The sequence below is a fragment of the Microtus oregoni genome, unplaced genomic scaffold (assembly GCF_018167655.1).
Source record: "Microtus oregoni isolate MIOR12 unplaced genomic scaffold, Mior012 000014F_ref0000157, whole genome shotgun sequence".
Lineage (NCBI taxonomy): Eukaryota > Metazoa > Chordata > Mammalia > Rodentia > Cricetidae > Microtus > Microtus oregoni.
In genome coordinates this window covers 20,284,461-20,311,984 of record NW_024543073.1, presented here as the reverse complement: position 1 = coordinate 20,311,984, position 27,524 = coordinate 20,284,461, and the positions used below count along the sequence as shown (strand labels likewise).

At 45.5% G+C, this 27,524-nt stretch overlaps 1 protein-coding gene across 1 annotated transcript; it reads right to left on the bottom strand.

Annotated features, from left to right (window-relative positions):
• Positions 1–1,733: 1,733 nt before the first annotated feature.
• LOC121455880 (corticotropin releasing hormone binding protein) lies at positions 1,734–14,060 on the bottom strand. Its single transcript, XM_041663647.1, has 7 exons — positions 13,837–14,060; positions 13,391–13,484; positions 12,940–13,097; positions 11,207–11,417; positions 9,386–9,534; positions 4,854–4,971; positions 1,734–2,378 (listed from the first exon to the last, which is right to left on the bottom strand). Exons 1-7 carry the CDS (start codon positions 13,966–13,968, stop codon positions 2,224–2,226), a joined length of 1,017 nt encoding a protein of 338 aa, XP_041519581.1. The 5' UTR covers positions 13,969–14,060; the 3' UTR covers positions 1,734–2,223.
• Between the last annotated feature and the right edge of the window lie 13,464 nt (positions 14,061–27,524).

Below are 27,524 nucleotides of genomic sequence, written 5' to 3'. Positions count from 1 at the left end.
TGAGGCCATGCAGAGACTTGGGTCCTCTCTGTGCATCCTACAACTCTGATGTCTGATGATCTTGCAGTTCTGCATTAGGGTTCCCATATTTGAACAATGGATAGAAGAACAGATGAGAGAAAATGTCACTTCTGTTCATTTTCCTGCAGTCCGAATTCAGTCAGATGACCAATGCTCTATCTAGTAAGGGAGGCTGGGAAATGTAGTCTTTACCCTCAGAAGGGTGAAGAGCGGGGAACCCTTCTACCCCACCTGCTTACATGAAGTGACAATCCTACAGAGTGTCTAGGATTGCAGAAAACAAACTGGTCTAGAAACTAGGGGGAAACCCAATGCCCTGGACAAAGTCGTCCTCAGATGCCATGTCGGAGAGGCGGGCTTCTAAGAAACAGAAAGGCAGCAAAGTGTGGTGGCACACGCCTTCCATCTCAGCCCTTGGTGGGCAGAGACGGGTAGATCTCTGAGTTCTGAGGAAGCCTGGTTTACAGTTCAGGCTACCTGAGGCTATAAAATGAGACACTGTTTCAAAAACCAAACAAAAAAGAACTGGAAAGGCAATCAGACAGTGAGGCCGGCCACGGTCATAATCAACCTATGAGAAGAAGAAATTTTAGAATGAATTGTGAGTAGTGGCGTCCTAACTGCTGAACTATCATTGACAAATGCCAGGGTTGAGACGGGTGGGTGGGGGTGGGGCAAGACCTGGAAAGATTAAGGAGATGGAAAGGGGGTGTCAGGGGAGACAGTCAAGACAGACTGTGAGATCTGTTGTTCAAACCCTTCTAAAAGGTTAGGATAGGGTCTAGAAAAGGCAGGGCCTGCCAGTGGGTCAGGTGTGAGGAGAGACACATGGGAACCAGGGAAGGCCTGGCATGACTTATCCTTTATGTTGCCAGTATACCAGGGTGTGGTGGCACACACCTTTAAACCCAGCACTCAAGAAACAGAAGAATCCAGATCTCCCTGAGTTCAAGGCCAGCCTGGTCTATACAGTGAGCTGCAGGCCAGCCAGGGTTACAGAGTGAAACCCTGTCTCGAATAAAAATAATAATTAAAATGTTACCAATAACACCTTTCAGTTTCTTTCCAAAAGTTTAAAATATATATTTGTTTATTTATTCTCTATCTCTGTCTCTGTCTGTCTCTGTCTGTCTGTCTGTCTGTCTGTCTGTCTGTCTCTCTCTCTCTCTCTCTCTGTGTGTGTGTGTGTGTGTGTGTGTGTGTGTGTGTGTGTATGTGTGTGCGTGTGTATCTGTATGTAGGTAAGAGGGCAACTTTTGGGAGTTGGTTCCACCATGTGGGTCCCAGGGACAAACTCATCAGTTAGCCTTGGTGGCAAATTACTATGCCCACAGAGCCATCTCACCAGCCCCTTTCCCAAACAAGGACAGACTCTAAACCAAAGAACTCAGATTTCTACAAATTGTGTCTCCAAGAAGCGTGTAAGATACTTACCATCCCTGCTGGAAATGGCCTCTGTGATTAAGACATGTACTCTGAGATTCTTCAGTGGCTTGTGGAGAACACATGTCCGCTCCCCACTTCCTGGCCAGGGAAAGTTAGTGCCCACTGCAATTCTCTCTGAGCTCCACACTACCCAGACCACCACTCCAGAGTTCTATCAGCTCAAGGAATTCCAAACAGCTTAGTTCATGGCTTGGCTCTGCCCCGCATGGGAACCTGATTTTCTTTGAGAGAGGAAATGACCACCCAGGAAAGCCAATACACCGATCTGTCAAGATGCCAACACTCTGCTTTATTTAGTCACATTTAGATTTATGAATGGAAAGGGCTTTTTGCTCTCATGCTATAATTTGTAAACAGAAGAATGAAGTAAAAATAACGGATACAATTCCTTTGGTATACCCAAGACTTTGACATTTTTTTTTTTTTAGTTCTGTCATGAGACTGTGATTTCCTCTCCTTGCGGCAGCTGCCCTTGCCAGACAACTGTTTTCCTCGCTTGCTTGACTCTTGCTTGCTTCCGCAGTTCACGGACGCAGCCCACCAAACCACAAAGCATTTTCATCTCTAACCTGTTGTCTCCCTTCTGTTCATTGATACGACAAAAGGAAGTAAAACTGGAAGTCATGTATGGACGTGTGCAAGGCTTGGAATATTGACTGTCATGAGAAACTTCTCACACGCTGCCCATCAAGATCATATACAATCACTATCAAGACCTCACTCAGCTAGCAGCGTGCCAATTCCCGAGCCAGTTATTCAAAGACTAGACAAACAGAATTCCGGGATGCTGTTTCCGTTGGTTTCTAGCTCAAAGGGTTCCAGCTGACGATACTCGAATGTCACGCGGTTGATGTGTTTCCCACTGGAGACCATGCGTACCACAGCGTTGTCACAGCTGATTTTCATCTGGGCTGTAATCGATGGGGAAAAAAATAATAAACTATAAATATATAAACTATAAATATATAAATAAACAGGCTATAGAACAGACAGTAAAGTCAGTGCTCTCCACTACATAAGTTAAACAGGAAGGTGGGATAGGGCCATGAATGACAAATCACTTTCAGTCTAAACATCTTTTTTTTTTTACCTATGTAATTAGTTGCAGAAACATGAAGTGGGTCTGGCCTTTCTCTGCACACACAGGAAACCATAGGACAAGGAAAGCTGCTTCATAAATGTAGTTTTGCTACTGTTACGAATTGTAATGCAAATATCAAATATGCAGGATATCTAATATGCATTTGACTCCAAAGGGGTTGAGACCCACAGTTTAAAACTCAGTTTTCTATTGTTTACCAACACCTTTCAAACTGTCCTCGTATGGAATAGCTTCGAACATTCTCGCTTGGCCTACATCCAATGCTTTCATGGTCTGAATGGGCACCCGACACCAGTTTGTCACTTCTCCTCACAATGAAAGTCAGATTATTTCCATTGAAAATTACTTTCCATTTATTTCTATTACCACAGTTTGATTCCTGACACACATTTTATCTGTCGTATGATAATCCTCCGCTGTTTTAATTTTCTCAGACTTTCCCCTTATATGTTGCCTCTGCGGGTTATTTCTCGGTGCTGAGACACGTTCCCACTATCGCCACGTCACAGGTGCCTCACACACATCCCTAGGAGCAAATGAAGCAAGGCAGCCTGATAATGTCAGCAGGGTGACAGTCTATTTGAAGGCGTGATAAGTTTCAACCCTGATTTTTTTTTTTTACACATGAATATGAAAGAAGCTAGATTAACGGTTGCCTGGAGGCCATGTTTATCTTTCCCTAGATAATTCAGAAGGCTGGTTTTCTTTTTGAGGTCTCTCTGAACATGAATACACATGATATGTCCTGTTTCCTTTAGCTAATGTGCATACTGTTTGTTTTGACTTAATTTCTAACAAAATCCGATTTAAAGGACAGGGTCTCTAATGGTTCCATGGTTTTGGACCAAGCTTAGAGGACACAGAAACAGGGAGGGTGCCAGAAGGAAACAAAGCTGCAGGTGCCAGCTGTGTAGCTCAGTGGTAAAGCATTTGGCCTGTGTGTGATGCCCTGGATACGGCCCCTAGCACCACATAAATAAACGAATAAGAAAATTTTTTTAAAACAAGAAAGAAACCAAAACTACCTAAAATGAATCAGAAAGTGATATAATTCTAGCTTTAAATCACTTAACTTTGGTTTAACTATATCCCTAATTTAGACAAAGCAGTTTTGGGGCCTTCCTAGTACCTCTTCTCCTAAACTAAGTTCGTATAATTCAAGCAGAAATAAGATGACTTCAATTATCTAATCTTAGGTCACAAGTGTTCTTTGGTCATATCATTTCACTCCACTCAAATACATGTCCCTCGGTTGTTTCCCACAGCAGTCCTGGAGCCATGCAGCGTCTCAGAAGGCGACCGCCCAGGACCGTCTGCACGGCCACATGCAATGACTGCGTCCATCAGAGAAAGGACCAGTCAGTCTAAAAGATTCTTCTGGGCCTGATCATGTGTACCTGTGATCCCAGCACTCCAGAGGCTGAGAAGGGAAACCAAGAGTGCAAAGCCAGCCAGTCTCAAAGAGAGAGAGAGAGAGAGAGACAGAGAGAGAGAGACAGACAGACAGACAGACAGAGAGACAGAGACAGAGAGAGAGACAGAGAGACAGAGAGAGAGACACAGAGAGAGAGAGAGACACACAGAGAGAGAGAGACAGAGAGAGAGAGAGGGAGAGAGAGAAAGAGAGAGAGAGAGAGGGAAGCAAAACTATCTTCTCAACTTCGGCAAACTCAGTTTAGACACCTTTAGGAAGCAAACTTGGCCTCAGTGCGACAGCTTGCCTTGGTTCCAGTCCGACCTGTCTCATGGAGCCATTTTCATGCCCATGAATCTGAGGAGGAGGCAGGACATTCCAGGTGACCCTTCCTGCCTACCTGTGCACACGACTTCTCTTTCAGAGATGTTTTGTTTACTGAGGGCTCAGAGAGAGAAAATACTGGTGGTGTGACCTTATTTTAACATCCGGAGGCAACTGATCGAAACAGCTGTCTGCTTTGTACCTCCATCACCCAGTCGGAGGAGGCTCTGTGGGGATGTGAGAGGAGGGCCTCTGAGGGGAAGGGTCTGTGCCATTTGGTGCTGGTGTTCTTTGTCTTCGGTTTGTCTCTTTCCAGACTACCAATGATTCCCCTAACATCCTCGCTGTTCTGCAGGCTTCTCTTTCCATGTTTTTACTTAGGGAATGTTACTATACATAGCCTCTAAAGGAAAATTCACACATTGACTTGACATATAAAACAAATTTTTTGGTAGAATTTGTCTTCCTGTATGTTAAAAGTTGGGGTGTCTTATTCAAGGGAATCACCCTGAAAGCTACATATGTGAAACTGGAGAACTGTCTCACCAGGGCCGTGAAAAGGGGAGCACAGGTCCGCTAAAGGCATCATCTTGGAGGGGTCCAGTCCAGGTCCTCCCAGCAGCTCCACGAAGTCACCAGTCCCGCCACAGCTGGCTGCGGGTTTCTAAGAGAATAATAGCAGTGCTCAGAGCAAGAGGTAGGTAAAACCTATTTCAGAGACCAAACTGAGGCAAGAGAGGATCAGTGAACACACTCTGTCAGCCCTCAACCTCTGCCTGTGCCTTTGACTCAAGCATCCATGAGAGATGCCAGAAATCGTTTAAGGTGAAAAACAAAAAAACAAACAAAAAAAAAAACCTCCCAAGATTAGTTTTCTATATCAGTCGATTAGTCATTTTTTTAAATATATGTGCACTTTTTAAGGGCAAAATTCAATGACTGAAAAAAAAATGAAGCTGGAATTCGTAAGCTCAGAATAAGATGTGTGAACATGCCTGAGAGTGCTTGGACACGAGCCAAGCCCTTGGGATGCATGCGGTCAGATTAAAAGAAACCCAGTCACCTGCAGTTTATAATTATATTATAATTTGTATATTTAAATTCCATGTTCTCCCTCAGCTTGTTTCTTTGCCTCTTGTTAATAATGGAAATTTTCTGTTCTTAGAACAGGTTTCTTCTACAAGGAAGGATTTAGATTACTCATGAGTATATTTTAAAAAGAATAGTACTGTGATTTGGGGCTCAAGTAAGTCAGACTTAACCACTTCTCTTTCCTTTAAAGAAAATCAAATCCTTTCCATGGTACTCATAGGAAGAAGTCATCCTAAGCCTCCGAACCATCATTACCTACTTCCCCCAAACCTCCCACTGTTCTCAGCCAAGTGATTTCCGGGTCTCACTCAACACACAGCAAGCTTGCATTCTCAAGCCCGAATGCGGCCCTTGGCTCCTGCCTCCATGCCCGGGTTAGCCTTGACTTTATGACAGTCCTCCCAGACGCTGGGGTTATAGGAGTGAGCTACCACACCTACGAATGTGTCTTAAGCTCTTAGCGAAGTTTTCATCGCGGCTCTGCATTTTCAGTCTGGACTGCCTCCCACCCTCCGTGTTGCTGGAGACTCGGTTATTCATTGATGCGTGCTCATTAAGAGATCTAATGGTATGTGGTGGGTGGCCAGAAGTTAACCAGCTAAATCCTGACACATGGGAGCCCAAATCTAAAGCTGAAAACTTTAAACGCCGTCCATGCAGGTGCACACATATCAGAGATTTAGAGGACATTGAAGATTGAGGGGAACTAAAATTAAAGTGTTATATAATGGCGACTATTGGCTAAGGAAAGGTGATCACGGGAGAGGCTTATGTTTAAACAGCCTACTACGTGCACGGCTGTTTGCTTAGGTACTTCGAACACGATTTCATTGCATGATGAAATAAAGATTTAATTAGGCCCACTGTGCACTAGTTTGTGAACTGAGAGTCAAATCAGCTATTTAGGAATGAAAGAGCATAATTGTCTTTCCCATGAGTAGGTAGGCGGAAGTTTCCAGTAGGTGAGCTGTGACGTCTCTCCTCTCGGTAAATCCTCTCAGGTTTTCTCATAAACAGGGGCAGAAAGTGAGCTGCACAGGGACCTGTCTGGGGTTCTGGGCCTCCCAGTAGCTCCTCTGTAGCATGTCTGTGTTGAGGTTTTAAGCTCCTACCATCTCTTGCTAGACTGATCTGTGCCAAAGGCACACCCCAGCTTGTTGAATTGGAAGTTAAGCCCCCGCTGCTTATGGTGAATGTTTGAAGTCTCTCCTCCCCGTACACAGAAAGCTGAGGTGCTTACAGAATGGTCTTGAGCGGTTCTCTCACAGCAACCAGGGTATCTCACAGGGGCCATGGAAAAGGCAGCTTATCCCCAGGCCATTCACAAGATGGGAGTCAGAGTGACCTTCAGACAGCACTCAACGGGTCATGGCCAGCAGAACCCATAGCTTTCCTACTGTGCCTACTGCACACACCCTCAGATGGACAGCACACGCTGCACTGCACACACCTGCTGTACACACCTACACAGGGACAGCACACGCTGCACTGCACACACCTGCACAGGGACAGCACACGCTGCACTGCACACACCTACACAGGGACAGCACATGCTGCACTGCACACACCTACACAGGGACAGCACACGCTGCACTGCCCCTGGGACAGCACATGCTATACTGCCCCTGCTGCACACACCTACACAGGGACAGCACACACAGCACTGCACACACTTGCACAGGGACAGCACACACGGCTCTGCCCATCCCCTGCTGCACACACCTGCACAGGGACAGCACACGCTGCACTGCACACACCTGCTGTACACACCTACACAGGGACAGCACACGCTGCACTGCACACACCTGCACAGGGACAGCACACGCTGCACTGCACACACCTACACAGGGACAGCACATGCTGCACTGCACACACCTACACAGGGACAGCACACGCTGCACTGCACACACCTGCACAGGGACAGCACACGCTGCACTGCCCCTGGGACAGCACATGCTACACTGCCCCTGCTGCACACACCCTCACAGGGACAGCACACGCTGCACTGCACACACGTGCACAGGGACAGCACACACGGCTCTGCCCATCCCCTGCTGCACACACCTGCACAGGGACAGCACACGCTGCACTGCACACACCTGCACAGGGACAGCACACGCTGCACTGCACACACCTGCACAGGGACAGCACACGCTGCACTGCACACACCTGCACAGGGACAGCACACGCTGCACTGCCCATCCCCTGGTGCACACACCTGCACAGGGACAGCACACGCTGCACTGCACACACCTGCTGTACACACCTGCACAGGGACAGCACACGCTGCACTGCACACACCTTCACAGGAACAGCACACGCTGCACTGCCCATCCCCTGCTGCACACACCTTCACACCTTCACAGGGACAGCACGTGCAGTACCACCCATCCCCTTTCTACTCTGCTCCTTCCTGTTTCTCGGATCCAGCCAGCCTGCTTCTGCCTGGCAGCCCTGTTCCCTCTGCTCCTCCTTTTTCCCATTCTTGCTGCTCCTTCTGGTCTATTGCTCCAGTCAAACCTGAAGCATCTTCTCAGAAGTTTCCTTTTCTGACTACATCGTCTCAGGCAGTTCTCTCTGTCTACCACTTTCCCCCTCCTGACTCTCAAACCACTCTCCTGCATTTTCTGTACAGACTCACTGCGGTTTGAAATCTGTGGGAATTTTGCCTGTCATCCCACTAGAAAATAGGCTCCTTATGAGAAGGACCTGCCTTGTTCATGGCTTATTTTTAGAATCTAGACTAGTCCCTTATACAAAGGAATTATTATTATTATTCTCATTATTAATTTGGTGGTAGTAGTAAAGGGAGAAGTATGCTGTTTAGTCCAGGCTAGCCTGGCACAAGAGGTTCTCCCATCTCAGTCCCCAAGTCCTAGGATTACAAGTGTAAGTGACCAAACCTAGCTCTCAATACCCAGGCCACAAAAAGTAGATTTTAAAGGAACTGATGCCTTAATGCCTAGAACACAGTAGGCTCTAAAATGTTAAGGGGGATACCAAAACATTCTATTCAATCCCTAAAGCACAGATCTGCCAATCTGTTACCACACCTTCCGCCTTCCAGATTCTACACAAAGAATGGCATGGCATCTGAACACTCTCACGCTGGACCCAAGGCACTCAGATATCCTTACAAAGAACCACTCCTCCGTCAAGGTCCAACAACCACAGAGGAAAGGCAGAGGCACGTGAGTCTGGTGCTGGAGGGAGGTGGATGGAAATGATTTCTCTCAGCCCTGTGCCTTATTCAGTTTGCACAAAGCTCTGAATGTTTGAGGACCCTGGCTGCCTCTGACACCACCAAATGCACGTGCTAGTTTAACTTAGGCCTGCGAACAAGGGAACGGAAATGAGTGTGACTCACAGAGAAGTCACAATCCGTGCAAACAGACACAGTCAAGCCAGCGCTCATCTTAAGGCACGTTCGGAAACTGATACGAAAGCCAGTTGGTAGGAAATGTCACAGCTAATTTTTTTTTTTTTTTAGGCAAAATGTCATACAACACGCTCTTCAAAACTTGACTGCTATTTGCAATATCAAAACCCAATTTCGTATTTTATGCCGCCGTTAGCACTTTTTCATAGAGCAGTGCTGTCGATGAGAGAGAGCCTTCCTCCGTATCAAAAGAAAATTCCAATAATCAGAAAAGCAGCTGTGTCGATGACTCACCGGAGGCTCGGCTAGGAGAGGGCTTTTGCGAAAGAGGAAAACACAAGAGCGTTCAATTGTAATTACAGACTGCAGCTTTCCCGAATGAAAGCAGCATTTCCTAAGTCACCAGAGGAACATTGGAGAAGTCAGGACGGGCACCTGAGGACTTGTCTCCAGTATGACTGAAATAGGCTTTCACAGAGCCCGGGAAGCACACGGGAGGCTTAAAGTCGGCAGCCCCATGCTTCCAACTTCCTGACACAAGGTGTGTTTTGGCTCCGATAAAACCAGTGGCCTCACCAAACAGCCAAGGTGCAAGCAAGCCACTGACCTTTAACTGAAGACCATGCCAGTGTCCCAGAGCGAGATCAGAGATTCTGATTGCCACAGGGTAGATGATGGAGAAGCTGCAGTTTTGCTGCTGGTGTGGGACCACCAGAGTAAACCTTCCACTCGGGGTCTGGGAGATGACATTGCAAGCTTTTGGGGGGGAAAGTTACAATTACATTATTTGGGATGCTTTTTTAAAATAGAAATTCATGATATCGTCATTCTATATTTCAGTTCATGGACACAGATATATCCAACCTGGGGCTCACTGACTATGTGTGGCCAGAATAGTTATAAATGGGGCCGATCATATTTATAGACTACACTCTTATATCCCAACATCCACAGGGTGGTCCTCTCTAGTTAGGTTTTGTGCCCAGGGAGAGAGCGTATATCACAATGACAGTCTGAGGAAAGGATGGAGCTGGAGAATAGAACTCATCAGTGGCCTGTGGATGTGTCAGAAAGCACTGGAGCTTCTAGCCTTTATCTCTGGTTTATAAAAACCCTAAGGTAGGAACTCTTGTCCATCACACCTGAGAGTGGTCCTAGGAACACTTCCATTAAGTCACATCTAGGACCAAGCTGGGAGGACAAGGCTCAAAAGTGAAGCCAGAACCTGACGCTGTGTGAAATTCTCACCCCTAAAATTTGGAGCTATGGTTAAAAAAAAAAACCACAAAGCAAAACAATAAAGCCATAAGTAATTTTATTCTAAAGATTTTATGATCGTGACAAAAGAAGGTGAGAATAAAATAGACATCAGCCTTATTTATGCCTAATACTTATTTTCTGGGGATTGATTAGGGTAATGTTGACTAAATTCTCAATTTTTAAACCTTGGCAGTCTTAAGGTTTTCTGAAGTTTTTCTTTTTCTTTCAAACTTAAAACCAAGGTGTTCTTCTATCTATGAAACAGAGGCATGGGATTTGCTTTTGGGCTAACCTACCTCCTTATACATATATTTTTTAATTACACTTAATTTCAGAAGGAAGTGAAATTCCTTGACTATTCTAGAAGGCGTCTTCTGATTTCTCACCAAGTAGAATCCAGGAGAAATGGATCCTAGCCAATCGTTCTACTTCTCAGATAGCCTCAAGTTTCCAGCCTTCTCTTTCTCTCTTACTCTCTCCTTCCCTCCCTTCCTCCACTTCCCTCCCTGAAGCTGGAGTTTAAACCCCAGTTTGTGCACCCCCAGACAAGCGGTTTGCTACTTAACTCTATCCCAGCTCCCGGGATTTTCTCTTAATGAGAAAATAAGCTGAGGTGTGAACTCATTTTGCTCAAATCACGCTCTTTCAGCTTCAGTTCTAGTTTTACAGCCTAACCTGCGTGTTTCTCTGTCAGAAATGAACTGAGTTAGGGTGGTGGTTTCGTGATAGAAGACAACATGGAAGAAAGCGACACAGAAGTGCTCTGGTCCGTCTCTCTCCTCAGGGTATGGCATCTGCCCACCTCATCTCAGGAGCACCACCTTCCAGCCTTTGTTTACAACGCTCTGGCACCAAATGATCCCTCAAGCTTAGCCTGCATCTGGAGGATGGTTTGGAAGATCAAAATTAGTTACTGAACCCATGGTAAAGCCTTGGGAGGGCAGAACAAGACCTTGGAGGAAAAATAGAAGTGTATGTCCCATATATGAGAGTATTGCCTAGCCTGGGAAATATAAATCAAAAACTGTGGTTGGATTTTCATAACAACAACAAATAAAGACTTCATAGCACTCCTTGGTTTAAGTCTGTGAAGAAGGATCTGACCTTGACAAAGCAGGTGTGATCATCTACCCTGTGGGAGTCCTGTCTTTTCCTTGAGCTTACTTACGGAAGAGGTTGGGGTTGGTCTTGGTGGTTAATGTGAATCCATTCCCTGGCTCATGGATCCTGAAGAACACCATGGCCACGTTCTGGGACGATCTGACGCTCCTTCGGGTTAGACCACTTTCACAGAAATCTGTGTACCGCTTCATGGTGGGTAGAGGATGATCCTGAGAGCTTGGGAATTTCTCCCCCTTGAGGATCCAGCCGTCAAATACCTTCAAATGATGATGATGATAATGACAATGATTAATAATAATAATAGTATAGGCATAAATGGTCACTTTCACCAACTCCTGAAGTCAGCATTTGTTGAAAAGAGGGGGAAAGCTACCCAGGAATGAGCCTTCAGTTTCATGCAGGAATCCGCAGCCCCTACTCACAACCTGCTTGCTTTCCGTTCATAGGCATTTTGAATGTGCAGATTGGTTACAAATAATCTTATCAATTAATCTTTTTCTACATAAGCCTTCACGATGCTAAATTTGCACACCTTCTTATATTTTATCAACTAGTTTGGTAAAAGGAAATTATAGACAACGCTGGTTGTTTATTTTGCCTTTTCTACATTTAGGTGAACTCTACAGGAGTGATACTTGGGTTTCACTGGACCTCAGCTTCAATTTTGCCTCTCGTCAGTGAAATGTGAACCAAAACAAATCTCAAAGAATAAATAACAGCAACAAAAGTGTTCTGGATATGATGGAGGATGTTTATAATCCCTGTACAGCGGAGGCTGAGCAGGAAGTATCATGAGTGTACGGCCAAGCTGGGTACATAGGGTGATTGTGTCAAAGTGATGTGAGTGCCTCACTCTTCACATTTAAAAAACATCACCTCAAGTTATTAGATAGATAGATAGATAGATAGATAGGTGTGTGTGTGTGTGTGTGTGTGTGTGTGTGTGTGTGTGTGTTTAATGCTGCAGTCTGGTGGTGCTAGTTAGTAAGCCATGTAAGACTTTGCTCATTGCTTCCCAAGTTAGCTTTGAGACAAAGGGTCAAAGTCAATTGACTCCGCTCTCAAAATCACAACAGGGCTCCGTTTTAGTGAACCCCTCATAGCATCATTACCAACAATCTGGGTGCAATTTTATTTTCTAGCAGGCTTGACAGCTTCCTAAACAGTTCTACTTTGGAAGTACCAAGCGTGAGTGTTTTATTGGGGCAGTAGAACTCCATCCACCCTGCCTCAGCTCCTTGTGTGGCTGTGGAGACTGAGGGAGGGGGTACTCTGAGTCTTGGTAATTCTCTTCCCTTCTCACGTATCTTAAACCAGAATTCCTCTCAGCGTCCTTCCCAAGACCTGCTACCCTCAAACCCCATCAGCCGGACTCCCAAGAGCCTCTGCGCTCCTTGAAGAGAGAGGTGGGCTCAGATCACTGTTGGCAAGAGGAGAACTCGCCACCTAAGAGGTTCTCATGGTAGACTCGGGAACTCCCGCCGATTATTTTTGCCATGTTTTGTCTGCCCCAAATTGCACCACAGCGTCTCACGCTGCAAGCTCTAGTGTTAGGAAATCCGTAGAAGTTGAGGAGCGCTCAGAAGGGAAACTAAGCCACCTAAGTCCAGGGGCGCTGGACCTGCAGTGTGTGGGGCGATACCCTCCCTAGGAATTCAACCTCCTGGGTCTCGCCCAGTGAGCTACTGAGACTCAGGAACAAACTGGTTCAGAGTTGCCCCCAAGTGGCCAGGCTTACGGGCACGGAGCTGGGGCTGCGTGGAGCGGGAGCCCCCTCACCTTCAGGAAGTCCCCACCCTGGCAGTCGATGGAGACCAGGTCGTAGTGGATGGTTATGAACTCCTCAGGTTCCCCAATGAAGAAGACAGCGCAGTGTAGCTGCGGCCGGTCGGCGGTGAAGGTGAACTGTCCGGGGAGGCTCAGCATGTCCAGGCATCCTGAGGGAAAGCATGGAGACAGGGGTCCCCAGCTGCCTCAGGAAGCCGCTCTCAGCCACCTTTTTCCCGGCCACCGCCCGCGTGGTGCCCCATGCCGGAGCTCCCAGCTTAGGCTGCCCCTGGGTTCCCTCGCTCTGGCTTGGAAGGAACCTCAAGGATGCCACAACCAGGAGGTCCCAGTCAGTCCCCGGCAGGCCGGAGATCCTGAAAACCTGTCCTAGGTGCAGATCCCCAGCCTCCCGCCTCCCGCCTCCCGGGCGCCCACACAGTGAAGCAGGACAGCCCCGACTCACGCAGAGCCCGGCGATACGGCTGCTCCCCGGCCAGGTCCCGCTTTAGATTGGCGCCGAAGAGCAAGAAAGGGTCATAGTCCGCGGCTTCTTGCACCTAGCAAGGAAAGCAGAACGGTCCGGAGAAGTTCACGGGGAGGGAAAAAAAGAGGATCAGGAACAGGGCACCCTCCTTGCAGCTCGGGGAAGCAAACTGAGAGGGCGTCTATGTCTCCCTGAGTCTGGAGACTATGAGTGAGCCTTAGATTCTTTCCATGAGAGCAGGGTACCCAGGCATCCTCGGCGGTCAAAGAAAGGCAAGCAGTTAGGATGCTCAGAGGCAGGGAGAAGGCAAATCTAGAAGAACCAGGGGAAAGAGGATGCAAAAGAGGGGAGACTATGAGCCCCTCCAAGTGTCCCTGGCTGAATACTTGCTGGAAAGGTGTTAAGAATCAAGAAGAATTGCTCACCTCTAGGTAGCGGCTCTCTCCCCTTAGAGCTGTCAGCAGGATCAGAATGAAGTGACACTGGAGTTTGAAGTTCCGAGACATGCTGGCCTTGTCTCTGCAGCTGGTGCGCTCTGCTGCGGAGATCTTAGGCATATCTCCCCACACCTTCACCCACGCTGAGAGCTCGAGGCTGCTAGGGTCCCTTTCCTTGGGTCTCTTTTATAGAGCAGTAGAGAGGGGAGGATCTTTGCCCCTTAACTGATCGGAGCTTAGTTACCATGGGTTACCCTGCCTCCGTGACAAAATACGTGGCAATGACGAGGGTCCAGCTCTCAGCCACAAATATTGCAGCACGGCCCAGCATTATTCACCAAGAATGACTCCAATCATTAGAACCCAGTGACCTGAACGTATAAGAGAAAGAATGAGGCAGGGACAGAGTCCTTGCCCTATCATTACATTATAATATATATTATATATGGAATTCTACATATATATATACATATATATATATGGGATTTTCAATTTTGCAAAAAAGTGACAAAATTACACACATACATAAAGTGCCCAGACACATATGATCTCACATAATTGTGGATGGAATCCTGCTGGGAATGGCCGGAGAGTAGCGTCGGTACCACTACCATGCCTCTCCATAAGCCACACGAGGTATTTTCTGCTTCAAATCTTTGACAAAACCTGGTTTTACAGAATTTTGCAGGCATGAAATTCCAGGCTTCCTAAACTCTGCTTTCTTCTGGTCCAGCGTTCCTTTCATGAAAGGCGAGGGTCTGTAGACCTCTGGATGCTGGTTGGGTTGTCCCTGACCTGGGCAGTTCACTGTACACACCCCTGGACAGTTTCCTGTAGCCAGGACTTTAGCCTCCCAGGAATCACTGTGAGCATGCTACTCCATTCTGTGCTTCCCAACACCGGAGCACTTGGACTCACAAGGAAAAGTGCTGAAGCTCCCCAAACTGACAAACAGGCCCAATCAGTGGGTAGGAATCCAGACAGGAGTTAAGTATAAGATTACTTTGTCCATCGCCAATGTGGAGATATTCCCTTCTGGGCTTTCCTACCCCTACCCCCTTACAATAGGTGATAACTACTGATCGAAAAATCGAACGTGAGACCATGATGTAAGGTTTTAATGGAAGAATATAGCTATATTTGTGGCTTAAAAATAGTGGAAGGTCACAGTAATCTCATGCTATCAGAATTTGGTGTTTCCATATTTGAGACAATATTGAGCTCTGCAGGGGCTGTGTCTTAGGAGTTTCATCTGGAGATCTTCCTGTCCTGCTCTAATGTTATAAACTGTCCTTAAACCAGACTACAGAGCAGAAAGAACTCACAAAGGTCACAAGCACTGGCCACCATGTCCTGTCTCCATCCTCCACGTTGTTTACTTTTCTTAATTTCAGAGGCGCAAAGGGAACCCTGGTAGAAACGAAAGAAAAGCTAATAGCTTACCATCACCTGCTCATCCTAAAGGCATTGGGCCATCTTCAGGACCACATCCCATCCTGTTTGCACCTAGAGGGATCCTGGGGTACATTCACCTGGCATACCATTGCTGTAGGAAGCCTTACAGCCAGTGGTTACCTGCCCACTGGGGCGTGGCCTCTTATAATATATATATATATATATATATATATATATATATATATATACACACACACACATATACACACACACACACACACACACACATATATATATATATACTTATATATATAGAGAGAGAGAGCATGCGTCCGCTCTCTTTTTCCCGTTGTGGGATTCCATTTCTCATCTCCGTTCAAGCAGAGGATTCTGATTTGTGAGATTACCTCTAATAAATAACCATCAATTCTGAGCTAGTGTGGGATTTGTTTTAAGCCTTCTTCTTTATACCATGACCAACTCTCCTCTCCCATCAACGTAGACCAGGCCTTGACCTGCCTAGTGTTCACCCCAACACTTACATTCAGCCCAATACAGTCTTTTCCACTTGGAGGGTGTGGAACTTGTGCCATCTCAGCTACAAGCTACTCATTAACATCATCAAGATAACTAACATCAAGAAGATATTGTTTCCTGACTCACCCTTCACATACACGTCTACCCTCCCAACCCTTTTCCCATCTCCACCAGCTCTGGACAATAGTGTTCTCTACATGCTCACACACAAAAATGCATACATAGAGAGACAGACAGATAGACAGATAGACAGATAGACAGATACATAGATAGATGATAGATAGATAGATAGATAGATAGATACATAGATATATAGATTGATGATAGATAGATAGACAGACAGATACATAGATAGATGATAGATAGATACATAGATAGATGATAGATAGACAGACAGATAGATACATAGATAGATGATAGATAGATAGATAGATAGATGATAGATAGACAGACAGAAACATAGATGATAGATAGATAGACAGATAGACAGATAGATACATAGATAGATGATAGACAGACAGACAGACAGACAGATAGATGGTTTTTTAAGTTTTTAGATAAACACAGATGAAGCTATTCATAGTGGCACATGCCTGTAAACCAAGCACTGAGGAGGCAGAGACAGGAGGATTGTGAGCTCCAGGCCAGCTTGGTTGCATAGTGAGACCTTGTCTCAAAGAAAGAGAAAGATGGCATGGGGGAGAAAGGGAAGGAGAAAGGAAGGGAGGGAGGAAGGGAGGGGAGAGAAAGACTAAGGAATAAAACTTACCATAGTTATCCAGAACCAGTAAAACTGATTCCATTGCTTTCACAATGTCTTGGCTTGGCTGATAATTGTTTTCTCATGGCAAGAAAATGGCCTGAGTTCTACTTGGCAGGCATTCAGCGCAGGACACAGTCCAGGTCACAGCTATCCAGCTGATTTCTGGAGCTGGGACTTCTCTTGTGTAGATGAACAATTCCACTCAACGGCTGGCAGCCGGTGTTCTACCCTTTGCTGCTAAGAGGTGGGTATTTCAGATACTGCATATAGGTAGACTCCTCAGCACTCTGAAGAGTTAGGATCCCAGAGTTTCCTGCTAGCTTGGGATAAAAAGCAGTGGTGGCACATGCCTTTAATCCCAGCACTCAGGAGACAGAGGCAGGTGGATCTCTGTGAGTTTGAGGTCAGCCTGGTCTACAGAGTGAGTGAGTTCCAGGACAGTCAGGGCTATGAAGTGAGATCATGTTTCAAAAACAACAAACAAAAAACCCACCAGAATCCTCTAGTATTTGTCATCTATGACTGGCTTATTTCATTTAGTACAGTTCCTTAAGGTTCCTCTAGACTTAGCAGACAAAGGGATTTGCCTCCCTTTCTTTGGTAATAGCCATCTCAACACGCAACAGTGTGAAGTCAAGACTCACTGTGGTTTTTATCTGATTTTCCTTGATAGTCAATGATGTCGATCATCTTTTTATATAATTATTGGGCATTGATGTGTATTCTTTGGAGAAATGTCTCTTCAAATCCCAAGACTGATCTGGGTGCACACGTCTTTAATCCTGGCATCTGGGAGACAGAAGCAGTTGATCTTTGAGTTCGAGGCCTGCCTGGTCCACAGAACAAGTTCTATGACAGACAGAGTTACACAAGGAAACCCTGTCTCAAACAACAACAACAACAACAACCCCCTGAGCCTATTGGATAGTAGAGCTAGGTTTTGTTTTGTTCTGCTGCATAGAATTCCTTGCGCACTGTGGAAATTAGTGCAGTGTTAAACGACGAGCAGCAAGTATTTTCTGGCGTTCAATGGTTTACCTTTTTACACTATTGATTGATACCCTTGCTGCGCAGAAACTTTTTACTCTGATGTGACACCCATGGCTTAGTTTTGATTTTGTTGTCGGTGTTCTTGTCGTCACAGCTATGAAGTCATTGTCAAGAGCAATATTGTAAATCGTTTTCCCACTTTTCTGATAGTTTTACAGTTTAAGGTCTTCTACTTACTCATTAATCCATTTTGAGTTTTCTTTTTTTTTGAAAATATTTATTTATTTATTATGTATACAATATTCTGTCTGTGTGTATGCCTACAGGGCAGAAGAGGGCACCAGACTCCATTACAGATGGTTGTGAGCCACCATGTGGTTGCTGGGAATTGAACTCAGGACCTTTGGAAGAGCAAGCAATGCTCTTAACCTCTGAGCCATCTCTCCAGCCCCTTGAGTTTACTTTTGTGGATGATGTTTGTTTCATTCTTCTGCATGTGGCTATCTAGTCTTCCAGAGATCAGGAATTGCCAAGACCACGTGTCCTTTCCTCATTGTGTGTTCTTGGCGCCCTTGTTCAAGTTGAGCGCACCTGACTATATGTCCTGGGCCTGCTGTGTCTCTCAATGAACCGCTGTCATCTCTCCTTAGCCCAATACTGTGGTTGACAGTTGTAGGCTTTGAAGTTTGAGGTCAATAAGTCTACTGCCTCCTGCTTTTTGTTTTTTCTCAGTATTTTTTAGTTTTAATATTAATTTTAGAATTTTTTATAATTTTATCAAAAATACATTTTAATGTTTTAATGCAACTGTGTATCATCAATAAGATTACTTTTTGGAGGTATTCAAGGTCAGCAAGAAACTGAGCCAATCCCATTTGGGGAACCGGCGTGAACCAGACTTGGATGATGTCCTCATGTTTCAGCAACTTTCAACCCATGTGAAGATCTGCAGTAAAGAGAAGTTAAAATCTGATGGTGGTGGGGACTCCAAGTGACTGACAGTCATTCTTGTTTGTTCGTTTGTTTGTTTTTTTGAGACAGGGTTTTTCTGTGTCGCTTTGGAGCCTGTCCTGGAAGTCACTCTGTAGACCAGGATGGCTGGCCTGGAACTCACAGAGATCCTCCTGCCTCTGCCTTCTGAGTGCTAGGATTATGGGTGTGTGCCATCACCACTTGGCAATAGTCTACTTTCCAGATGAGGATGTCTTCAGAATTCATGTGGGGTGAGGGATGAAAGCAGGTACTCAATTACCATTCCTCAGCCTCTCTGCAGGCTGCCACCCCCGTCTGCAGTTACTGGGGCTTCTCATGAGCCATAAAAATTCCATGTCACTGTTAAACAGATGAAAATACCTGAAACGTATGTCCTTAAAATCCTTACCCACAAACCTGTGGGAGGAGGTCAGAGGCCAGGCCAGGCCACTGTCATAACAAGGTTGCTCCCGTGAGAAAAAGGGAGAAGCAATTTCTAGAATCCTGCAAACTGTAAGTACCTGGCAGGAATTACTGCTTTAAAGTAGAGCCATATCGAAGCTCGTTTATCTTTCATTCACAGTAGAAAATGTTTGGATTGAGCTATAATATCTGTGTATTGGTGTTAAATAGTAGAGAGCTGTGCTATTTCCAGACTACAGACTGGATAATAGCATTTCTCTAGCCACACAAGAGCAAAACAAAGCACACATGGGTTCAATGAGGTCTTTGGTCATAAATTTTCTTATCTATGAAATGGTTGTATATGCTAGAAATTACTATAGGCATCAAATATTGTAAGCAATGCAGATAGAATAGACGCAAATGGTCGCTGTTATTAAATTACCAATCCTATTCTATGTTGTCATCATTAGGGCTTCACTTCTAATGGTAACAGTTTTGTAAGAGGAATACACGGGATATGTTTTCATATTATTATTAAATTAGAATGAATGACTTCATATTAGAACCTTAACTGACTTTAAAAGCCGTGGCCAGAAAATGAGAGGACTAGATTAGAGTCTAATTGCAGAACTGCATTTCAAGAGATGAGCCAGGGATGGGTCCCATTAAGGATTATGTGCATAAGAGAGAGGGGCTGATCTCATCGGAGAGGAAAGATGAGAGGCAGAGTGGAATAACACTGAGAAGATGGAAGAATGGGAGAAGCTGACATTCTAAGGCAAAAAGGGGAGAGAATCGGGAACCGCCCCAAGGAGGAAACAGTTGGGCCCCATGTCAAGGATTGTTGAGCAGCATCGTGTGATAGAACTGAAAAGTTTAGGAATCATCAAGTGTGGTCAGTAAGAACGCTTCTGACGAGCCCTGATGGGAAGAGATAAGAAAGAGGACAGGATCTGCCCATTCGCCATGAGAAAGACGCCAAGTCCACGCTACAAAGATATCTCTGTATCCTACCAGATGATCAATCCTCCTCCAAAGACTCCTAGAAATGAGTCAGAATAATAAACACTTGGGACTTTAAAAATGACGAGACAAGCGGCAAAAGTGAGATGGCACCAGGCAGAGCAAGCGGCAGATTAATCACTGTCCAGGGGCCTGGGCATTGCTCATGTTTGTGCAGCTCCCTTGACTTTGGAGTGACATTATTTCCTCAGCTCACTTCTCTCAATTATTGCATGACTAACATCTCTCCCAGAGATTATAATGAAATGCCACTTCATACCCCTCACTTCCTGCTTTATAGGGAAAGACTCAGAGAAGTCCTGAGCCAGCGGTGTGTGTGACAAGCACTGGACTGTGGCGTCACCAGCAATATCTGCCTCTCCCTTGACAGAAGAGAAATAACACACCATGAGCTGTGCTTCTGGTACTGCAGAATAAATCTGAAGGATGGAAGCTTTTGAAAAGGGCAAGAACGGAAAGACACACATCCCAGGCAGCACTTAGCTGTCTGTGTTAGCTTCTTCCCCCACTTCTGTGCAAGACCCCATCAAAGGATTAAAAAGTATATGTACATAATGGACAAAATAGGCACCGTCAACACCGATTGCCTCAGACCCCGGAGGCACTCGACACAACACTGTGTAGTTAGTACATAGACGGCAGCTTGTGGGAAAATCAATTTCATCCTGAGGTAACCCTTGTGTCCATCATGAAAGTCCTCACACCAGGGCCTCCCTGCTGAGTACTTCCTGTGCCTCAGGAGCCAGGAAACCACTGTCCTTTTGAGCCACTGGAGAGGTCTGTTCTTCAATGAGGAGCTAATACAAACCCTTCCACTTCTGATCCGCATTCCCCAAGCTTTGCCTTGGGGATCGCCAAGTTTGCCAGCTCTCTGACGGCTTTTGTCTGGAAAGCCCTCGACTCAGTCACCATCTGTCTGTGCACAGCCTTGTTGCCAGAGAGCTACTTCCAGACAGAACAGACATCTGTAGAAACTAGAGGCCTGGTGCGGAGCTTGGCTTGTAGGGAAGAGAACATGGATAAAGAGCAGATGCCACGAGTAGCCTCTGGGCCTCTGCCTGTGGCCAGCAAGCCCTCACCAGCCAGGGCTGGGCCTCTGAAGCTTCACAAAGTGCTCTCCTCTTTTCTGTGCTAACATTTATGTTTCTGATTGTCACCGCTATGCACATTTCCTCTAGGACACCTGGCGAAGGAAGTCCACTTCATGTCGTATAGTCAGAGTTTAGACAGTAAAACGGCGATATTGACATATTCATTCATATATATATATAATGTGTGTATGTTCATTCATAAATTCATATATATATACATATATGTATATATATATGAATGCTAACTAAAATGCTAACCAACTGTACCGTTAAAAAGTAAACACCAGGGTCAGATAGAAAGGCCTTTTTTCCCTCTAACGATTTATTTATTTTATTTTATGTACGTTGATATTTTGCCTGCATGTATGTCTGTGTGAAGGTGTTGATCTCCTGGACCTTGCATTACAGTTGTGAGCTGCCATGTGGGTGCTGGGAATTGAACTTGGGTCCTCTAGAAGAGCAGTCGATGCTCTTAACCGCTGAGCCGTCTCTCCAGCTCCAGAAAGGCTTTTCAGTGAACAAAATTGGAAGAATTTAAAATACAAAATAAAGGGATGCTAGAGTCTAACTCCTTGTGCAGAATAACCTTCCACAAGCCTTGCTAATGTTGAGAAATGATTGGGTAAATTTTAAGTAGAGGAAGAGAAGACAGGTCTCTGACACAGAATAACCCCCAAAGCATTTGTGTAATTCCTTAGCCACCAGGAGGGCTGCACTTCCGGGTTCTAAGGTCAGCCCATGTATCCCAGGTGCACATGTGTGAGCCCGCCATATGCGTCACCAGCGTCTGACGTCGAAGCCCCCCCCACCCCGCCCCCATGCGCAGGTGCAGGGCGTAGCGTCGCCCGTCATCAGCGTCTGATATAGGCACGTCTTTCCCCTCATGAGCACGTGCTGGGAAACCTTTAAAGGGTGCCATTTCCACGCTCTCTTCTTCCACCCCCTCTGTTGACCATCACCTTCCCCCCCCCCCCCCAGCTCAGCTTTACAGATCTTCTTAATCTTCTTAATAAACTTATACGCGTGGGTTTGTTTGTGTCTCCTGCTCTCTTCCCATCTCCGCAGGACATTTTAATTTGTGCCAGTGTTCTTCTAACTTGGGCATTAAATTAGAACTTTCCTTCTCCAAAGTGGAGAGGGTGAGCCAGGAGTAGTACTGACAGTAAGAAACCCCACAAAACACTGCCTCTGCCAGCACAGCTGCTATCATAGTCAAACAATCTTACAAACAGTGTGACCCCATATGACACAATGAGGATGACACATTTTCCCCTGAAACCTTCCCCTGCTAAGTCCTTACAGCTCCACGTAATCGTGACTAAAGCGCGAGCCAGTGTCCTGTGGAGATGCACCTGGCGCCATACCTAATAGTGCTCCTCAAAACTGCCAAGGCCACAAAACCATCTGAGATACTGTCACAACCAAAAGCAGCCTAAGAAGACATGGAAGGTAAACATAAAATCACACTCTAGTTGGGACCCTGGGGCAGCAGAAGAGCACCAGGAAAGCTAAAGAAATTGAAATAAAGGGTGAAGTTAGTTGGATGGGTTTTTGTTTGGGTTTTTGTTTTTGTTGTTATTTTGTTACTTGCTATACAGAAGCTTTTTAGCTTGATGGGGCCCATTTGTCAATTTTTGGTCTTATTTCTTGCACCGAGGGAGACCCATAAAGACAAATGCTCTCTTAAATGTGGATCTTTGGGCCCTGTCTCAAAAAACAAACAAACAAACAAATAATAAATAAATCCTCTATTTTAATTATCTAGGCTTGAAAGGAAACACTTAAGCCAATGTGTTCTCAACTGTAGCATCTCTCAACTGTAGCATCTCCTTGTGTCTGGAGTCAAGGGAAACCCAAGAGGCCAGAAAGACAACATTCACACACATAGCATAGGAGGAGAGATGGGTCAATTACTTTCAGAAAATCATGGACACTCTGCGTCAGATAGACCCCCAAATAAACACCCATTGCTTTCCTCTCAATTTAGAGTTCGAAAGAAAGTCCCTGAAGTCTGAGGTTGGGCTGAGCAAGGTGGCTGCTTCACTGATGCTACTGAGATGGGTTTAGATGGCTGCATAGGGCATTTCATAGCCCTTTGTTCCTTCCTGTACAGACCTCTGGGTGTGATGAGATCAGCGAGGTCAAATCAATCTCAATGATGTGTCAAATTAGTCATCCTATTAATTCTATATTGTCACCTGCTCTTTGGCAGGTTTGATAAACCACATGTAGGATTGATTATGCAAATGATTTCTGGTAAATTAAAACATCTGTTCCACACATTACAAGCCTTGAAGGTGAAGGTCTTATTGAAGGTGAGCTTCCGTTCCACAAGAAACGTGACATGGCTACCGCACACAGTGGTTTGCAAGCATCTCAACTCACCCTCTGTGTCCTTCCTTTCTTACATTCCCCATCAGGAGGCTCTATTTTGCTGCACTGGACTATAAGCTAGTTTGTTTTTCATTCACAATACACATTGACGTGAACTATAAAAATGAGAGTGAAAAGCATGGGCTAACCATGAGAGATTTAGCTTTCCCCTTCATAAAAGGATAACTTACAAGGCCACAGAGGACAGGGAAGGTGGTCATGCTAGAAATCATTCTAGAAGGCCTAAGGAGGATGCTTCAGCTTTCACAATGCTCAGAGTCGTGTCTCGGTTCATGTGTGCCGCTCTGACAAGACGCCAGACACTGGGTGATTTGTAACAAAAGAAGTTTACCTCTCAGAATTCTGGGACCTGGAGAGCTGAGAATCAAGGTGTTGATGGATTTGCAACTGGTTAGGGCTACCCTCTACTCTTGGTGTGAGGCCTTGATGCTGTATCTTGTTGGGGGAGAGGAGCTATGGTACCATATGACAGGAATGGAAGGGCAAGCGTGCTCCTTTCGATCTGGAGCCCTCAGGAAAGCACGAGTCCTCTTCCTCATGACTGCATCACTCCTGAGGACCCATCTCTTAATATTTGTGTATCGGGATGAAGTTTAAACTTCAATCTCGGAGAAGACAGCATCATCCAAACTATAGCACGTGTTATGTTTTGCTCTAGTGAGATCTTGGTTCTGATGGCTTTATCTCCTCCTTGTTCTACCTAGGATTACTATCCCTGTCACAAAACATCATGATTCAAAGAAAGTTGGGGGCAAAGTGTTTATTTGGCTTACACTTCCACATCTATAGTCCATCACTGAAGGAAATCAGGACAGGGCAAGAACTGTTGCAGAGGCCATGGAGGGGGAGTTGTAGAATATAAATTGAAGATGAGTTACGTTTGTTTATGCTGTGGAACATTTGTTTAATGATGCAAAGACGTGTTGCATTCTTTTATGTTACATTTGTTTAACCCTGTGAAGCTGTGTTACTTTGCCTATCTAAAACATCTGATTGGCCTAATAAAATGCTGAATGGCCCAATAGCAAGGCAGGAGAAAGAATAGGAGAGGCTGTCAGGCAGAGAGAATAAATAGGAGGAGAATTCTGTGAAGAAGTCTGGGAGTGAGAGAAAGAGGAGGACTCTAGGACCAGCCACCCAGATACATAGCCAGACACAGAGTAAGAAGGACAGAAAAGATAAACAGAAATAGAGAAAGGTAAATGTCCAGAAAAGAACAGCTTTAAGAAAAACTGACTAGAAATAAGCCAAGCTAAGGCTGGGCATTTACTAGTAATAATAAATCTCTGTGTGTATTTATTTGAGAGCTGGGGGTGGGAGCAAAAGAGTAAAACAACTGACTACAAAGGGTGCTGATTACTGACTAGCTCAGCCCTGCTTTCTTATAGAACCCAGGACCACTATCCTAGGGCTGGCATCACCCACAATGGATTGGGTTGTCCCACATCACTAAGATTTCCTCAACATAATTCCCTCATTTAAGAAAATGCCCCCGTAGGGTTACCTACAGCCTTATCTTATGGAGGCATTTTCTCAAATGAGGCTCCCTCCTCTCAGATGACCTTAGCTTGTGTCAAGCTGACATAAAACTAGTGAGTGCCCTTCTCTATAACCTTTTCTTAGTTGAATTTTAAATAGAACAATGAAGTGATTCTTAAGCTTTAGTTCCTCCTAAGAATCACCCAACCGGACCAGTCAGTCGTGGTGGTGAATGCCTTTAATCCAAATACTAGGAACGCAGAGGGAGGCATTCAAGGCCAGCCTGGTCACATAGCAAGTCCCAGGGCAATCAAGGTTACATGGTAAGACCTTGACCCACGAAAGAAAGAAAGAAAGAAAGAAAGAAAGAAAGAAAGAAAGAAAGCTATATGGGGAGCTTGTTAAAAGCAAAAAGATTGACATTTGCCAGGACTGAAGAAGGATCAAGGAAGCCACACTACTTGGTCACTGGAGGTATTCCTAATCCAGCGGTCTGTGGAGTCTATACTAGAAGAAACGCAGGGAAAGGATGGATTCTGAGCAAGGCAGGATGGAAAGTGTTTAAGATAGGGTGTTGAGGCCAAGCAAAATGTGCCCACGGATGCAATAATGGCAGCTCTGTTATAGAGGTAATGAACTGCTTTCTGGTTGAAGTTGATGCCCACTCTACAGGAAGGAACTCACATCTTATACCATAGACCTGGTCGGAGACCCATGGCTGGAAAGGCATACATCCTATTGGGGAAGCTACTGGTGTTATTGTTTCTTTTTTGTTTTTGCTAAATGTGCAAGATATACCCATCAAACTCCCTTCTCAATAACTATGTCTGTGTCTATAGACTAGTGCTACTGGTCTACTTTGGTCAAAGAAGTTTCTCTTTGCATTGGTCAGCGGTGACTGCAGAGACTCATAACTGGTTTAAGTATAAGAACGAACGTCTGTTGAATGTCCACCCATAAATGGGACATCTGTAGTCCCCTCTCCATGGCTCGGCATGCATCACAGCAGCAATAGCAGGAAGCCTATAAGAACTGAAGTGAGGGAAACAATGTGTGCTTGCTCTGGGAGGAATCAGCAGGGAGTACCTGGGAGGGAGTGTGAGGTTAAAGGAAATGGCAGATTGCAAGAAATGGAGACAGAAGACACAGGATAGAATGGGAGGACTGCAGGTGAATACCAACCAGCCCCAAGTTTATTTCTTAGCCAGCACATATACTAATTACAGGCAAAAGGCAGAACAAAGAGCAGTACAGTCAGCTAACGGCCTCCCTGTTCACACTGTCCTTGGGAGGAAGTGCACCGGTACTTTTATCTCTCACAAGAACTCAGCTAGCAAGCAGCTTCTAATCTCTAACGAGGAGTGCCTCCAGCTGGCATACACTAACCCAAATCTTGATAGAATAATATTCTCTTTCATCTGGGCAGAAATGCTCTCTCTTATGGACTAACACAGAAGTTCCTCACAGCCCTCAAGGTTGGAAAAAGCAGAGCAGGCAAGCTTGAACTCGAATGACTTCTTTAAGTCAGAAGTGACTCCAGATGGAAACTTAGTCACACGGTTTTTCAGGTTTTCAGGTCTGACAAAGCTATTGAACTCTTGAAATCACAAAAGTTGGGGTTATCTGCATAAGATCGTTGTGAGACTGAGCCTGTCAACTCCTTGTCCTGGAAAGGAGAATGTTGCATGACCTCAACCTTCCCTGAGGATGGATGTGAACTTAAAGGTTGTCTGGGAAGGGAAGGGCAGTTCCTTCAGGAGTCTAATCACTGGTGCAAACAATCCTTTCTCATGGCTCTGTGAGAAGCCCTAATGGAACTTCCTGGGACATGAGGAGGATGTGGAAGGAGAGGAGACCTGAAGTAGAAGGAAGACTGTAGGACGGAGGAAGGGGACTGGAAAGATGATTGCGGAGTGTGGAACCTGATTGAAATGCATCGGACCTGTGTAAGAAAATGTCAGAACAAAATCTGTTATTATGTATAATCCATACATGCTAACTAAAAAAACATTTCAAAATAAGAAAAATGTAAAAGCTAGGGCTTGACGTGTAAGGATCAAGCCTCCAGTGGCTGCTAACTCCCAGCTGAGGACTGTGGCAGTCTCCCCAAGCAAAACCACTTCCCAGGCAATCTTAGAAGGTGGGTGATTATACACCAAGGTTTCCCAGGCCAGGCTGGCACCTGACCAGACTGGAGACTTATTCTTCTTTTATTTGTTTTGTTTTTTTGAGACAGGGTCTCTCTATGTAGCCCTCGCTGTCCTGGAACTCACTAGGTAGACCAGGCTGGCCTTGAACTCACAGAGATCTGCCAGCCTCTCTGCTCATCCTACCCACCCCACAGCTCCAGAGTACTGAGGTTAAAGACATGAACCATCCTGCTTGGCTAGAGACTTCCTCAAGGAACATTTACATCGCCCCCCCCCCCACCCATCCCATTCAATTCTATAACTGTTTCTAGAAAAACAAACTGCCTTTCTCTCTAGGATTCTCCACTGCTCTGCTGCTCCTGACATCAGTGGAGACTCCACACAGAGGACACACTGAGTTAGGCTGGACTCAGCCTAGCAACTGTAGTGAACAGGCTTGGGAAGCCTCACCCTGGGGACCCAGCCTGACGTCAGGCG

Coding starts and splice junctions, on each gene's coding strand:
- LOC121455880 (XM_041663647.1), bottom strand. CDS start 13,968: ATGCCTAAGATCTCCGCAGCAGAGCGCACCAGCTGCAGAGACAAGGCC. Junction 11,418..12,939: donor AGGGTGGGGACTTCCTGAAG/GTGAGGGGGCTC, acceptor CATCATTTGAAG/GTATTTGACGGCTGGATCCT. Junction 4,972..9,385: donor GGCATGGTCTTCAGTTAAAG/GTCAGTGGCTTG, acceptor TTATTCTCTTAG/AAACCCGCAGCCAGCTGTGG.